This window comes from Oryctolagus cuniculus, chromosome 3 (assembly GCF_051225735.1).
Source record: "Oryctolagus cuniculus isolate XC-2025 breed Fujian yellow rabbit chromosome 3, ASM5122573v1, whole genome shotgun sequence".
In the NCBI taxonomy this organism is placed as follows: Eukaryota; Metazoa; Chordata; class Mammalia; order Lagomorpha; family Leporidae; genus Oryctolagus; species Oryctolagus cuniculus.
In genome coordinates this window covers 170,837,907-170,854,222 of record NC_142869.1, presented here as the reverse complement: position 1 = coordinate 170,854,222, position 16,316 = coordinate 170,837,907, and the positions used below count along the sequence as shown (strand labels likewise).

Genomic DNA, 16,316 nt, shown 5'->3' with positions numbered 1-16,316 from the left:
GATAGGAAGTGGAATGGCTAGGACTCAAACTGGCACCCACATGGGATGCCGGTGACACCGGGGAGGCTTGGATTACTGCACCACAGTGCCAGCCCCGAGAAGTCTCTTAACCTCTCCAAGATTCCGTTTCCTCATAACAAAATGTCTTCACGTTTACAGTATTGTCAAGGTCTTAAGATAGTGCCTTGGACATGGTAGGTGTTCGGTTAATGTTATATATTGGTGCTATCTTGCTATTGCCGTTGATTTTCTTATTCATTTTGTCTTCTAAAATATGCCGGAACTTGGGGAAGCAAGTTCAGTTGGCCCTCCATACTCAGGGGTTCCATATCAGGAGGTCCAGCCGGCTGATGGGAAATACTAAAAAGAGCACTCTGTACTGAACACGTGCAGGCTTTCTGGTCATTATCCCCTAACAGTGCAGTGTAACAGCCATTTACGTAGCACTCACGCAGCATCATGTTAGTTATTAGAAGCCGTCCCGAGGTGACTCAGTGTCTGGGAGGAGGTGCAGAGGTTCTGTACAGGCACTTCCCCGTCTTAACAGGGCACATGGGCATCTACATCCGCTGGGGGTGCGGGAACCAGTCCTCCTCGGCTGCCGCGGGGCAGTTACGCTTCCTCGAGAGGGAAGCCCCACTACAGCCGGGGAAGATGGAACTGGAGAGGACTTCAGGCAGGAACCCAAACCAGCAGATTCCCTGTAGGTCAGCCGTAGTTAGGTTCCAGCTAAGCAGGCACTTAATTTGTTGTTGTTGTTGTTGTTCTTAAGGTCTCCTTATTTATTTGATAGGCAGAATGAGAGGGAGAGACCGTGATCTTCCACTTGCTAGTTCACTCCCCAGATGGTAGCAGTGGCCAAAGCCAGGAGCTAGGAACTCCATTTTGATCTCCTACATGGGTGGTAGGGACCCAAGTACGTGGGCTAACTGTTGCGCATTAGCAGGGAGCTGGATTGGAAGTGGAGTAGCCAGGACTCAAACTGGTACTCGTATGAGATGCTGGTGCTACAGGAGGTGGTTTAACCAGCTGTGCCACAGTGCACCAAACTCCTCCCCGCCAAAGTGCTTCTTTTTTTAAGATTTTTTTTTTTGATAGGCAGAATGACAAAACTTTTTTTAAGGATTTATTTATTTGAAAGTCTGAGTTACACAGAAGGAGAGGCAGAGAGAGAGAGAGAGAGAGAGAGGTCTTCCATCTGCTGGTTGACTCCCTGATGGGCTGCAACAGCCAGAGCCATGCCTATCTGAAGCCAGGAGCTTCTTCTGGGTCTCCCGTGTGGGTGCAGGGGCCCGAGGACGTGGGCCATCTTCTGCTTTCCCAGGCCGTAGCAGAGAGCTGGATCGGAAGTGGAGCAGCTGGGACTCCAACCAGCACCCATACAGGATGCCGGCACTGCAGGTGGCGGCTTTACCCGCTATGCCACAGCGCCGGCCCCGACAGAGAACTTTGAAAACTGTTCCTGGCTACAGGATTCCCAAGGAATCCATGGGAATCAATCTGAACTGTTAACTGTTAACAACAGTGTAAGGAGTGGAAGAACGAGAAGGCAACAGGCAGACTTTGGGTGAGTTTGTCCTCTTCACTGAGGTCTGGGGTACAATCCGTCTGAAACCTGAGTGGCTGTGGGCATCCATACCCCTTTGCTAAGAGAGGGAGCTGGTTTGACCCCATGACCTGTGGGAGTGAGGCCGGAAAAGGGGAGCCCTGCTGGGCCGTCGGGAGAGGTGAGCCTGAGAGCTTCTTTCCAAGCAGCTAAAGGTTAAGAGCGCAGAGATCTGCTCTCCATGGGGTGGGCGGGGCTTCCTAGATTCCTTCTGTGTTGCTGTAGTCTTGGCTGGCCTCACAGGAAAAGGAGCCAGGAAGTACCAGTTTGTTTCCTGGCCAGGCTGTCGTACTCAAGGGTCCTTGGGTTTCCAGTAGTGTTGAAAAGAGTTTCTGGTTTGCCAGGAGTCATTTTCCAGTACCCTGGTGCTGTTAACATTTGCTGGTTATTCTTGTCTTGGCCCAAACAAGAGAGGCTATTGTGTTTCTTCTTTCATCTAGAGAAGTGGTCGCTTGTCGCATAAATGTGATATATTTTTACATTGCCCCAGCATATCGTTGAATGTAAGTGTGCATAGCACCGAGCGTGGGACCTGGCCCGGCTCGGCGATCCCTGGCGGAACTGGGCTCCTGCCTGTCACTCGGTGTGGGGCATAGGTGAAGCTGGTTCTGTTTCCCTGTCCAAGCGAGTGATGTTGCAGGCTGAGGAACACAGTGGACCTGTCCCAGCCCCGGGAGAACAGTGGAAAGGAGCGAGTCCGGGCTGCTGGGACGGGCCCACCTGGCGGAGTGGGCACCACTTGAACTGCCCAGTCCAGCCAGTGAGCACCTGACCCGGGAGCGGTGGAGAAGCTGCTCCCCTCCTGGCCTGGCTGTCGCCCTCGAGGTGGGAAGAGACTGTGCACAGCGGCTTCTCATCTCCTAGGCCACCAAGGGAAAGGACCCAGCACCCGGGGCCAAGGACGGGAAGAGCCTCCTGGGGGGGCTGGCCCCTGTGGAGTCCAGCTGGGCGCAACACCGGCAGCGGCGCCTGCAGGACCACGGCAAGGAGAGGAAGGAGCTGTTCTCCACCACGTCTTCCCAGGTACGGGGGTGCCCGGGGAGGCGCCGCCAGCGCTGTGGAGTGCCTCTCCTCGGAGCGCTGCTGCCGGGCAGAGCGCGTTCGCCCGGTCCTCTCGGGTGCTCGCACTCCGCGTCTTTGCCTGGCTCTTCCGCGGTCCTTCTCCCCGACGCTGCAGCGTTGGCCCAAGTAGGGGCCGGAGATCGCAAGGCTCTGCAGGGGACTCTGGGGCTTGGCTGTTACCGGGCAGACGAGTTAGGGGTGCGTGTGCGTGTGTGTGAGTGAGAGTGTCATAAGCTTTCTAAGACCTGGGGAAGAGGGTGCAGTTCCCTCGGTGTCGCCTGAGTCGCCCAGAGTGGCTTGACCTCAGGATCCCTTTCTCCTGCGCTGAGGCCACGTGCCCACACGGCGAGCTGCTGTGGCATGGGCCCTGCTGAGAGGACCCCCCTCTCGGTGGGACTGGGTCAGGCACGGCACGAGCTGCTCCTTCTCCCAGATACTCCCAGTGAAGGCAGAAGTCCCGAGACAGGACTGGGTCTCGTGCCCACGTTACCTTCTGGACCACGTAGCCCCTCCCGGGGGCTCCTTGCCAGTGCCAGAGCATTGTTGAACAGCCCCATGGCGGATCCAGCTTGGTGGCAGGGGGCTCGTATCTCATCTCCAGTCTTCCTGCCCCGGCCTAGATGACTCGATGTACTTGGAGTCCAGCCACAGCCCCATAAAGTCTGCAGTTCCTCTGAATCACTCCTCGGGCCACCCTGGGGGAGCACGGGGAACCCCAGGGTGGTGGAGCAATCCCTGGCTGACCTCCTGAGGCCTGGGGTGTGTCTGAGCACCAGGTGATCAGTGGCCAGCACGTGGTGCCACCCGGGTGTCTGGGATCGCCCAGCTGTCCTTGGGTGTCTGCATGCCTAGCTGGTTGGCTCAGTTTCTCAGTCTCGTGATGCCCACCTCCTGTACTGGGGAGGGGCCGGGGCCAGGCTTCACTCTGGCATCCAGGTTCTGCCCCTTGCCAGCCTTGGGACCTTGGGCAGGTACATAGCCTTCTGCTCTGCCTTAGCTCCTGAGCTGTAAGGTGCAGTTGGTAATCAGATCTCGCATGATTTTCGGGAGACTTAGAAAAGCTAGGTGACTGGAAGCCTGGTCTGCAGTGGGCTTCCACTCGCAGTGTTGCCTTCAGCCTGGCCTGCTGCCACACAGGTGCGTGTCCTGAATCTAGTTACCTGTGACAGGGAGGGGACCCAGGGCGAGCTGGGTGCTGCCTCCACTGCTCGCGGCTCACCTCTGCATCCCGTGGCCATCCGGAAGCGCCCAGCACGCCAGGGCCAGGGCCGGATACCCCATGGTGTGCTCCTGGGCACGGGGCCCCTTCTCAGCTGCCTTGTCTCCACTTCAGCAGCCACAGGGTGCGGAGAAGAAGTCGGAAGCTAGCGGCCCAGAGGCGGAGCCCTGCCCGGAACTGCACGTGGAGCCCGCGGAGCCCCTGACACGGGCGTCCTCGGCCAGCGCAGAGGCGGGAGGAGCCCGCCCCGAGCAGCCCTTCATCGTGCTGGGCCAGGAGGAGTACGGGGAGCACCACTCGTCCATCATGCACTGCAGGTGGGCCGGCCGCCAGGGACAGCCCTGGAAGCCTGCAGTTCCGGGGATTGCCAGGGAAGGTGTGGCAACAGGAGGATGGAGAGAACAGTGGTAGGGTGGAGAGGGTGCCCCAAGGACCCTGGTCTCTCCTGAAAGTTGAGAGGAGGAGGGCTGCGTGACTGCCACCTGGTGGCCCTGCTCGGAGTTGCCTCTGGACTGGCCTTGCCGCCGTTTCTGATCTCGTCTCTGGGCTTTAGGAACAAGCCATCGTTTATCTTAACCCCCAGGACTCGCTCAATTTTAGTTTCCTTAGGATGGTACCATAGGTAAATGGTTATCAATTGTGAGTTTCCGACGTCACTAAACGTGGCCTGTGGAAGACACGCTCGCGGAACATGGTTCTCAGGACGGGGCGGCTCCTTTGACAGCCCCGCTGGCGTGTGACGCGGGCTCTCGGCCTCCGTAGACTGCTGGGACCCGAGGCGGGGCTGTGACACTTGCTGTTCTGGCCCTGGTGTTGCCACGTGACGAGCTCAGACGTCCTACGTGCTGAACGCGTGTTTTGGGCAGTGCGTGATGTCCGCAGAGTCGTCTGTGCTCGTCCTTGGAGTGCAGGCCACCGGGGTTGTTTTTGAACACGGGGGGTGGGGGTTGGGGGAAGCCAGGAAGGTAGTGCCCCGCCGTGGGCTGACGAGGACTGAGGCCAGGATGCCAGCGTCTCTTCCTGTTGTGTCTAGAGTGGACTGCTCGGGCAGGAGGGTCGCCAGCCTCGACGTGGACGGCGTCATCAAGGTGTGGTCCTTCAACCCGATCATGCAGACCAAAGCGTCCTCCATCTCCAAGTCGCCCCTGCTCTCTCTCGAGTGGGCCACCAAGCGAGACAGGCTGGTGAGTGGTGCTTGGCCCACAGTGCGCACTCCCTGGGGCTCCCCACGGGCCGAGCCAAGGCGGCCGCGCCACGTCCCCCTCCCTCCTGTCCACCAGGGGCCACTGGGGGACCGCACAGCCAGGACTGGCCCTGCCAGCTCCCGGGTGGGTGGCAGTGAGGTGTCTGGGTTTACAGAGCTGCAGATGAGCCACAGGCTCCTTCCTGCCTGTGGCAGTCTGCCCTGAGAGGCCGCCTGACCTCCTGGCCGCCCCGCCCGTCCCTGCTAGTCCCCAGGTTCTCTGCATGTGCCCTCCTGTCCAGGCCTGGCAGGAAGTGGCTGGGGAGGGGTGGTGTGAGCCATTTTGTGCTTCCCAGGGGCCTGATTGCCTCCAGGAGAACACCATACCCATCCTTCGCCCCTCTGGGCTTCGCTGTTGAGTGGGGGAGTGGGAGTTGAGGGGGTCAGAGTCACTGAGGTTCCTCTTTGAATCCATTTCGTGGGGACCAGTCCCGCAGCCCAGGGCACAGCCGGCTTTCTATGCTTCTGACAGCTGAGGGAGTTCCTTCGGAGGCTCTGGGGTCTCGAGGCTTGCCCTCGACCAGCATCCCTTGGCCAGGCAAATGCCGAGGCCGCCGTCTGGCAGGTGTTCCTGGGGGCGTCCTTGGAGCTGGCTGCCGCTTGCGTGTTCTGTGGTGGCGCTCACTGCTGCCTTTGGAGCTGTTCCCAGATAAACCACATGTTCCTCCAGACGAGGGAGGTCTCTTCACAGAGCCGGAACCCTCCCCTGCAGAGCCGCAGGGTGCGGGCAGTCACCTAGGCCCCGGTAGCCGCCAGAGCTGTAGCCAGGAGGGGCCCGGGGTAGATCAGGAGCTGGAAGGAAGGGTTTGGGGCAGCTGGGATTGAAAACTGAAAGAATGGCCGATCTGGGAGTCTCATTTAAGCAGACAGAAGGGGTCCCGGTGTATTCGGGGTGACATCTCCCCCATTTCCACAGATGGCTTTTGTGGTTCTGTTTGCTCCAGGTCGGCGCTAATGTTCTTTAATTAAAAAGATTATTTTCTTGTTATCCTTATTTAATTGGTTTTCATTTACTTGAAAGGCAGGGAGGTGGAGACCTTCCACTTGCTGGTTTACTCCCCAGATGCCTGCGATAGCTGGTCCTGGCCAGGCCAAAGCTAGGAGCTGGGAATGCCGTCTGGGTCTCCCACGCAGGTAGTACCCGAGCCATCACCCACAGCCGCCCAAGGTGTGCACTGGCAGGAAGCTGGGATCGGAAGCGGAACTGCGACTCAAACCCAGGCACTGCAATATGGGATGTGGCCGTCCCAAGCCGTGTCTTAACCACTGTCAAATGCCGGCCTTCTGCTTTATTTTTAAATTTGAGAGGCAGAGAGATCCCGTCCACCAACTGATTCCCCAGGTGCCCTCATTAGCCCCCTGGCTGGGACTGAAGCCAGGAGTCAGGAACTCAGCCCAGGTCCCCAGGTGGGTGGCAGGGACTCGGATACTTGAGTTATCATCTGCTGTCTCCCAGAGTGTGCACCAGCAGGAAGCTGGGGTCGGGCCGGAGCTGGGGCTTGGACCCAGGGACTCCAGTATGGGATGTGGGTGTCCCAGCCTGCATCTCGGCCGTCAGGCTGTACGCCTGCCCTGCTTCATTTACTCTCCAGGGCAAGTCCCCTGAGGCCCGAGTTCTCCTGCCTGCATGGAGAACTGGAGGAGGAACAGGCCTGGCGTCTGAGGTCCTCGCTGATTGCGCCTGCCTCCTACGCTGTCCCTCCCACCTCCTGCCCCTTCTCGTTCCAGCTCCTGCTGGGCAGCGGCATGGGGACGGTGCGTCTCTACGACACAGAAGCCAAGAAGAACCTGTGTGAAATCAGCATCAGTGACGACATGCCCCGGTGAGCGGAGGCCCGAGCCTCACTCCCTGCCTCCCCGCGCCTGGGCCGGGCGTCTGACCCAGCCTCGCGTGTGTTACAGAATCCTGTCTCTGGCGTGCAGCCCCAGCGGGGCCTCCTTCGTCTGCTCGGCGGCAGCTCCAAGCCTCACTTCCCAGGTGGACTCCACAGCCAAGGGCGTGAACCAGGTTCCCGGCAGGCTGCTGCTGTGGGACACGAAGACCATGAAGCAGCAGGTACGGGACCTGCCCGGTGGCTGGGCCCCAGACTCGGAGGGCGCCCTGTCCGTGCTCCCCAGGGGCGCTGGCTGGTTTCCCTCCGCTATTGGCTTTACTCTCTTCCCACGTCTGACTTGTGAGAAGGTCGCAAAGTGTTCAGTGTTGAAAAATGGTGTCCTCTAACTGGGCAAATTGTTGGCAACTTCAGAACTGTGCCACAAACTTGGAGGTCACCCAAACCTGCCAGGGGGTTCTTGGGTTTGTTTTTGCCTGTTTCCTTCTGACTTTTTTTTTTTTTTTTTTTTTAAGATCTTAGAAAGTTAGAGATCTCACATCTTCTGGTTAACTACCTAGATGGCTGCAACAGCCGGAGCTGAGCTGATCCAAAGCCAGGAGCCAGGAGCTTCTTCCAGGTCTCCCATGCAGTATAGGGGCCCAAGGACTTGAGCCATCTTCTACTGCTTTCCCAGGCCATAGCAGAGAGCTGGATTGGAAGTGGAGCAGCCAGGGCTTGAACTGGTGCCCGTATGGGATGCCAGTCTAGCAGGAAGAGGCTTAGCCCACTGTGCCACAGCACCAGCCCCTGGTTTTTAAATTCTAAAGTTTATTCTTTATAAGTGATGTTGGGATTTATCTGTTTTCTGAATCTCAGGATTTGTGTTTTTGTTCAGTTCTGGAAGGTTCTTAATCATCATTTTTTTCTGTATTACAGCTCTCTGAATTCTTTTCTTCTGGAACTCCAGTTAGCTGTGTTAGAACTTCTCTGCCCCCTTTTCGTTTCGCTTTGCTGCCTTCTTGATGTTGATTTTTTCAGCTCTTTCAGTGTGCCAGTTCTGTCCTCCGCCGCGCCTAGTCGCTGATTTAAACCACTAGGACACCAATTTCAGTTACTGTATTTCTCAGATCTAGAAGCTCGACTTCATTTTGCAGACCTGCTTTGTTGCACATCTAGTTCTGCGCTTTTACCCATATCTTCAGTCCCTTCTGTTTTGTCGGACGTGTTGAATCCAGTCATCAAATTCTGACAACACAGATGCCTGCAGCCTTTGTGGCTATGATTCTGTGGTTCCTTCTTATGCCGTGTGCTCCTGTGTCCTGAGAATTTTGGCGTGGCTTTATTTCTTAGGCCTTTGTCCTTAAGAATATTCTGGGGGTGGGGCTGGCCTTGTGGCTCAGAAGGTTAAAGCCCCAGCCTGCAGCGCTGGCACCCCATGTAGGTGCTGGTTCAAGTCCTGGCTGCTCCACTTCCGATCCAGCTCCCTGCTAACGCACCTGGGAAAACAGTGGAGGACCGCCCAAGTCCTTGGGCCCCTGCACCCACAAAGGAGACCTTGAAGAAGCTCTTGGCTTTGGATCAGCTCAGTTCTGGCTGTTGTAGCCATTTCAGAAGTGAACCAGCAGATGGAAGACCTCTCTCTCTCTCTCTCTCTCTCTCTCTCTCTGTAACTGTCTTTGAAATAAATTATATATATATATATTAAAAATATTCTGGGGCTTGGAGGGGAGGTCGTTTCTCGGGAGAAGATTTGCACTTGCTCGTCCCCGGTGCCTGGGGCCCTCCAGGCCCTGGCAGGTTTGCTTTCTCTGCCTGTGGTTTCTGTCTGCCTGGGGATTGTGAATTTGGGATATAAAGCCCATCGGCACTGGTTGGTGGTCAGGAATTGCAGAGAAGCAGGTAGGCTCGTTTGCAGTCCTTCCCTGCACTGGGTCCAGCCTTGTTGGAGCCGCAGCTTCACATGCAGTTTGTTCCTGCCGGGCCTTGGGCAGGGCTGGCCCCGCTGTCTCCAGGGTCGTAAGCTTCTCGGGGCTCCGTGGGAACCTGGGTCGTCGGGGTGTGGAGGATGCCTCCGTGCGAAAGCCAGCTTTGGACGTCACCGGTGCTCACGTCCCTGCCTTCTTCCAGTGCCTGCCTTCGCTCTGAAGAGTCCTTTGCCAGCTTAGTGTGTGTGTGTGTGTGTGTGTGTGTGTGTGTGAGAGAGAGACAGACAGACAGACAGACAGACTCGTTTACATCCTGTGTTGTATTTCTAGTTTCCTGGGCTTCCACGTTCTTTGGAATGCTCATCTTCGTCGGTTCAGCCATTCTGGGTGGCTGGCTTACCTGCCCCTGTCTGAATGTGTCGATAGGGAAGGTGTGGGGCTTGCCGGGAGGCCTGTGCACAGCCAGGCTCGGTCACAGAGGGTTGCCTGTCAACAAAGTGTTGGTCCCCGTGGGCAGGAGGACTTTGTAGTGAGACATAGCTTGGCGTGCACTGTGAGTGCTGTCCGGGTGGCGAGCACGTGGGTTCCTCGTTGGATAGCTGAGCAAGAATGGATTAGTCTGCAGGCACAGAGACCTTGCCTCTTCAGAGTGTGGAAGGTCATGGGCAGCACACCTGGCAAAGCTCGGCTTCCCGTCTCCGGGAGGAAGTCGCAGAGGAGGAGCCGGTGGGAAGACGGCCTGGGCCGCCGGTGGTGGCTGTGGCTGAGTTGGTCACTAATCGCGTGTCTGGTTTTCTTTCTTCAATAGCTCCAGTTCTCCCTGGATCCCGAGCCCATTGCCATCAACTGTACAGCCTTCAATCACAACGGGAACCTGCTGGTCACGGGGGCGGCCGATGGTGCCATCCGGCTGTTTGGTATGCGGGCGCCCTGTTGCTCTCGGTCCCAGAGGATGGAGTTGGAGTTTTGGCCAGACTAAAGGCTGTTGCAGAATCCCATCTCGAATGTGTGTGCTAGAGCTTATCTCTGCTCAGAGTTCTGAGAACGCCATCCTCGGCTCGCAGGAGACATATGAAGGGGTGGGGCTTAGCAGTCCTTTGGCTGGAGCTGTTTGGTTGAGTCCTGGCCACCTGTGTGGGCTCCAGCAGGACATGGGAGAGGGATGCTGTCCTGCCTGCTTGCTCTAGGTGACTAATTCTGTCCCCAGGAGACATCTGATGGGACGAACCACCTGTATCTTTTTTTTTTTTAATCTTTATTTATTTATTTGAAAGTTAGGGAAGGAAGGAAGGAGAGACAGATCTTCCATCAGCTGATTCACTCCCCAGATGGCTGCAATGGCCAGAGCTGGGCCCATTCGAAGCCAGGAGCTTCTTCCTGGTCACTCACGTGGGTTCAGAGGCCCAAACACTTGGGTCATCCTCTGTTGTTTTCCCAGGCGCATTAGCAGGGAGCTGGGAGCTGGATTGGAAATGGAGCAGCCAGGACTCAAACTGGTGCCCATATAGGATGCCAGTGCCACAGGCAGTGGCTTTACCCACTGTACCATAGCACTGGCCCCAAACCACCTGTGTGTTACCAAACCCCTGGTCATAGGAAGCCCCACAGGAAGGACTGCTGCGCTTACAGGCTCCCCAGATGAGCTCCAGCCCCCAGAAATGCCCAGGCCTCCCCTTGTGCACTTCAGAGGCAGCCTGGCCTCTGGGGCGGGGGTCAGCCCTGTGATGCCTGTTGGGGCCAGGAGGCCCCCAGCCTCCAGGGCAGCTGTCAGCCCGAGCAGGGAGTGAGGGGCGCCTACAGGTGGCGGGCGACTTCCACGGTGTCCTGGTTGGAACCCCTGTGACGTCTCTCTGCCCCAGACATGCAGCAACACGAGTGCGCCATGAGCTGGCAGGCGCACTGCGGGGAGGTCTACTCCGTGGAGTTCAGCTACGACGAGAACACCGTGTACAGCATCGGCGAGGACGGGAAGGTAGGCGCCGTGGGATTGAGATCTGAGAGGGCTGCCTTAGTCTGATCAGTGTGGCAGCTGTGCCCTTGGGCCTTCTCCACCTCCGTTTTGTCATTCTGTAAATTGGGGATAAAATAGGAATCCATCATGGGGGGTCTTTGAGGCTGAGCTGAGGTCCGTGGGAACAGGCTGTCCTGATGGAAGGGGGTGGCACACCCTTTGTCCTCTGTGCAGCCAAGGGGAGTCCGCTTGCTGTCGATGGGTGCAGGGGATCCAGATGGGGGCCACGGTGCACCTTGGCGAGCTTAGGTACTGGGGGCTCACAAAAGCACCATGGGTGCACGGAGCTGCCAGGGGGGCTGGGAGCAGCTTCTCCAAGGTACATGGGTCTGAGCAGAGTCGAGATGTATAAAAGAAGCTAGGAAAAAAGAGGGGACACCTGGTGTGGCAGGACACGGAGGGCGTGGGCAGGTGCTGCCTTGAAGGGAGCTGGGGGTGGGGCTGAGTGAGAAGGCTCCCAGCTGCCCTCCTGCCCCTTCGGGATGTGGCAGGACCTGCGTGTATTCTTTACCAAAATCTGACATCATTTGTAAGCCATAGGAAGGGATTTATTTCCTAAAATTTATTTATTTGAAAGGCAAAGTTACAGAGAGGCAGAGACGGGGGGTGGGGGAGGCGTTTTTCCATTAACTGGTTCACTCCCCATATGGCTGGAGCTGGGCTGATCCGAAGCCAGGAGCCAGGTGCTGCTTTTGGGTCTCCCATGCAGGTGCAGGGGCCCAAGGACTTGGCCATCTTCTCCTGCTTTCCCAGGCCATAGTAGAGAGCTGGATTGGAAGTGGAGCAGCCGGGATTCAAACTGACGCCCATATGGGATGCCGGCACTGCAGGCAGTGGCTTTACCTGCTACACCACAGCGCCAGCCCCAGGAAGGGATTTTTAAACTGCAGCTCGACGTCCTGGCTGTGTGGGAAGGATTCTTAGGGACAGGGTGGGAAGCCAAGTAGCTCGTCCCTGGGACCGGCGGGCGGATTGCGCGCTAAAGTGAAGGCTGCAGGGCGTGGGGCCGCAGCCCGCGTGTTCAGCTGCGCCACGCAGATGCGGGCGATGGATGTGGGCTCGTCCTCGGTGCCCTGCTCCTCAGTGGTAAAAGGCCAGTCGGGTCGCCAGCCTGACCGTGACAGCGGGCACTTGAAGCATTGCCTCTGCTTGGGAGATGAGGAGTCCACACGGGGCCGTTGCTGTCCCCTGTCCCTCCTGTGTAAGGCCCAAGAGAGGAGGCTTGGACTCTGACCTTGGCCAGGCCGCTGTTCTGCCGTGGGCACTGGAGAGCCCTCTGCACGGCCGCCACAGGCGTGGCTGGGGCAGGCGCGTCGCGTCAGCCCTGCCAGCCTCGGCGCCGGCGCTGGCCCTGGCTCTTCTCCCGGCAGGCAGTGGGCCTCCCTGAGCGCACACTCTGTGCTTCGTGCCCGCAGTTCATCCAGTGGAACATCCACAAGAGCGGCCTCAAGGTGTCGGAGTACAGCCTCCCGGCGGACGCCACGGGCCCCTTCGTGCTGTCCGGTTACAGCGGCTACAAGCAGGTGCAAGTGCCCAGGGGCCGGCTCTTTGCCTTTGACTCGGAGGGCAACTACATGCTGACGTGTTCTGCCACCGGGGGCGTCATCTACAAGGTAAACGGGCGCGGGGGTTGTGGTGAGCAGGGGGCTCCTCTCCGCGGGCCAGGGCTGTGTCTGAGCCGAGCGTGGCCCTGGGTTTGGGGAGATCTTCTCTACTGGCTCTTTTGAAATAGATAATTTTTTAATAGAAAACTTCTATTTAATAAATATAAATTTCATAGGTACATATTTTGGATTATAGCAGTTCGTGCCCCTATAACCACCCTCTCACCTGCAAACCATCCCATCTCCTACTCCCTCTCCCATCCCATTCTTTATTAAGATTCACTTTTAATTATCTTTATATACAGATCAGCTCTATACTAAGATTTCAACAGATTGCACCCACACAGACACACAAAGTATAACGTGCTGTTTGAAGACTAGTTTTTTAAGATTTATTTATTTGAAAGGCAGAGTTACACAGAGAAGGGAGGAGAGGCAGGGAGAGAGGTTTTCCATCCTCTGGCTCACTCCCCAGATGGCCACAACAGCCAGAGCTGTGCCACTCTGAAGCCAGGAGCCAGGAGCTTCCTCCGGGTCTCCCACATGGGTGCAGGGCCCAAGCACTTGGGCCGTCCTCCACTGTTTTCCCAGGCCACAGCAGAGAGCCGGATTGGAAGAGGAGCAGCCGGGGCTCAAACTGGCACCCATGTAGGATGCCGGCACTGCAGGTGTTGGCTTTACCCTCTATGCCACAGTGCTGGCCCCTGAAGACTAATTTTACTGCTAATTCTCATAGTACGACATATTAAGGACAGAGATCCTACATGGGGAGTAAGTGCACAATGACTCCTGTTGATTTAACAATTGATACTCTTACTTATGACGTCAGCAATCATCCAAGGCTCTTGGAATGTGCTGCCAAGGCTATGGAAGCCTCTTGAGTTCGCCAGCTCTGACGTCATTTAGACAAGGTCATAGTCAAAGTGGGAGTCCCCTCCTCCCTTCTGTGTTAGTGCTGCTCTCAGATGGACGAGTGAAGATCTGTGTTACGGCCTGCACCTGTGTGTCTGGTACCGAGCGAATTTGCTTCCTAGGCTCAGAGCTGATCTCTAACTGTGCTGGAGGTTGGTCTGTGGGTAACAGGCAGTCCCACGTGGGGAGTGTTCTCAGTCCCTGTGGCACGTGTCTGGGGCAGCAGCTGAGGGCCAGGTGTCAGGGCAGGGAGATGAGGTGTGACCAGGACCCTCGGGGAGCTCACACGCCAGCAGTGGGGCAGCAGTGTGGAGCCCGTGAGCCGGCCTGGGGGAGGAAGCTGGGAGGCTGTTGGCTCCGGGCAGGTGGCAGTCCGTGGATCAGAGGTCTTGGGGGCAGGAGGGGTCAGGTGGACAGGGAGGAAGGGAGGCCTTGGCGGGGAGGGGGGTGGCCCCCCAGGGGCAGAGGCAGGGAGAGCATGCAGTGGGTCCTGGGTCCTGGGTCCTGCGTGCAGGAAAGGGCGTGAGGGGGCAGTGGGGAGCCTTCTCCGCGGAGACGTGTGTGAGCATGCGCCATGGGATCCGGCTCGAGCATGCGCCTCTCCCGGAGGAGGATTTGGGTGCCCCTTGCCCTCTCCTTAAAACTTAACCCTCTAACTTCCCCACACTGCAATGGAGATACCATGAAAACTGGTCAGTGTTTGGTCCCCTGGAGCTCTGAGGTGGTTTCCAGGTGCACTAGCTTTGCGCGGTGCACAGACCTGCGTGTGCGCGTGAATGTGGGTGTGTTTTAATCTTGTAGCCGTAAGCCACTGGCCTGCGTGGCTCTATGATTTGCAGTAGACTCACGGTGTACCTGACTCCTCTGTGTAACTCGGCACATGTCAGGGGTTTCGTCACGTTAGGAGCCTACAGAGCTTCAGCTCCCTTCCTTACGTCGTGGAAACCGTTTGTACTTCTCTGCTCCATGACGCTGACCTCCTCGTGTCTCTTGCTCGTGACCCGTGGGTGTCCTGTGCAGCAGGACTGACAGTATGTGTTCGCTCCTGGTTCCCCAGGAGCTTCTGAGTGCCCAACGTGCGCGGGACTGTGGAGAGCAGTGCTCCTGGGCTCGGGGCCTCCCCTGGCCACACTGCAGGGGAGAGCTGGCCAGGACCCTGCGGTCCCCAGCCGGGGAAGCGACCCCAAACAAATCAGCAGGTGCAAGAGCCCGTGTCAGGTCGTGATGAGCGATGCTTAAGGGCGCACCCGGGGCAGGTGCAGGAGTCACAAGCGCAAGGCAAGCTCGTGGTGGCAGAGAAAGTCCCATCCTGGCAGAGGCTTCCCAGGGGAGCTTGTGTGCACCTGAGACGGACCAGCTGGAGTCGGGAAGGAGGAAGGCCTGCCTGGTCCGAGCCGGTGTAAACAGACTCGGGAAAGACAGGCCTGCCCCCCCCGCCCCGGCGGGTAAGGTGGCTGGGTTTGTAAGTGGCGTCTGCTGCCTGTCTCTCCTCTGTCCGCTTGCAGCTAGGTGGTGATGAGAAGGTCCTGGAGAGCTGCCTGAGCCTGGGTGGCCACCGGGCCCCCGTGGTCACCGTGGACTGGAGCACCGCCATGGACTGTGGGACCTGCCTCACCGCCTCCATGGACGGCAAGATCAAGCTGACCACGCTGCTGGCCCATAAGCTCTGACGGACGTGGCCTGAGCGGCACCAGGGAAGCAGTGTTAGCCTGGGCGCCCTGTGAATCTGTAGGGAGAGGTCTTCCGCGGGGCTCGGGCACTGCCCAGCTGCCGTGACTGGAGGGGAGCCCGTGCAGGAGGAGGCGGGCGCTTCCCAGAGACCAGTGCGGTGGGCTGTGCCGGGAGCAGCCTTTAGCGTGCGGGAGGAAGCAATGTGACGATGGCTGCTGTGTTGGCCCAGGAGAGACGGACAGTATTTTGTATATATTTGCTCACTTTTTAAAAAAAAAATTCTGTGGTCACCTGGTGTGTCTCTCTAGGACGTGTGTGTCCCGTCACTCTGGTGGTGGTCGGCACTGGGCTGCCTGGCCCCGCAGCCCCACGGGGGACTGCGCCTGCCTCTCTGGCCACGGCCGAGCCTCGTGGGCATCGGGTCTGCCTGTTGCTCTGCTGTGGGTGTGGGATGTGGGCTCCCTTTATTTCCACCGGGTGACACAGTTTTGCGGTTGTTGCTTCTCTGGGCACTCGGGTCAAGGCCAGTGTGTCCTCCTGAGCTGGCAGCGTTGGCTACAGAAGCCTCTCTGGGAGAGGCAGGGCTGTGCTGCTGGCTGCCCCTCGCCATCTACCTGGCTGCTTTTCCCAGTATCACTTGAGTGTCACTGGGGTTGACCGGCCCCAGCCGCCTGCGCCCTCTGCTGGTGGGTAGTGAGAGGGTCTGAGCAAGCTGCCAAGTGGCTGGGCAGACAGGGGCTCAGGCTGGCACAACTCCGGCTGAATGCACACCTCTGCCCAGGCCTGCCCTCTCCACCCAGGGTCTTGAAGAGGCCGATCCTCCCGTTAGGTCGGCAGTAGCAGGAGATCCACCCTTCTCCCTACAGCTGGGACAGGGGGCCTGGGAGGAGCCAGTGTGGCCGTGGTGGGTGTGGGCTTCGGGCTCCGTGGTCACCGAGCTCGCGAAGGCTGCCACCACAAGCTTCTTGAAGAGGCTTTTCGGAGCGTCTGGGCTCCGGCCCAGTTCTGGTCACGCGCAGCTGGAGTGGGGCACCTGCTGGTTGTTGGTTTGGGGAAGAGCACACAGAAATCTGCACTAAAGCTCCTCTGGGAGTTGATGGAGAAGACAGGAGGCAGCATGGACGTGGCCTGTGGGTGGTCAACGTGAGGCTTCATGGTAAGCAGTCACCCAGCCGTTTCTACACAGCTCTACCCCGGTAAAGCCCTCCAGTGATGCAAGGCAAGGCTTCTTCCTCCATCATTTTCCCGA

The 16,316-nt window shown here is 58.1% G+C and overlaps 1 protein-coding gene across 2 annotated transcripts in view; it reads left to right on the top strand.

Annotated features, from left to right (window-relative positions):
• WDR91 (WD repeat domain 91) overlaps positions 1–15,357 on the top strand; it is a 36,106-nt gene extending 20,749 nt beyond the window's left edge. For both annotated transcript variants that reach the window (XM_089329532.1, XM_070071331.2), the window contains exons 7-15: positions 2,471–2,629; positions 4,002–4,204; positions 4,921–5,071; positions 6,859–6,953; positions 7,033–7,186; positions 9,678–9,786; positions 10,729–10,841; positions 12,296–12,493; positions 14,902–15,357. In XM_089329532.1, coding sequence (XP_089185658.1) covers positions 2,471–2,629; positions 4,002–4,204; positions 4,921–5,071; positions 6,859–6,953; positions 7,033–7,186; positions 9,678–9,786; positions 10,729–10,841; positions 12,296–12,493; positions 14,902–15,066 — 1,347 coding nt within the window. In that variant the 3' untranslated portion in view covers positions 15,067–15,357. The remainder of the gene's footprint in view (positions 1–2,470; positions 2,630–4,001; positions 4,205–4,920; positions 5,072–6,858; positions 6,954–7,032; positions 7,187–9,677; positions 9,787–10,728; positions 10,842–12,295; positions 12,494–14,901) is intronic.
• Positions 15,358–16,316: the final 959 nt, after the last annotated feature.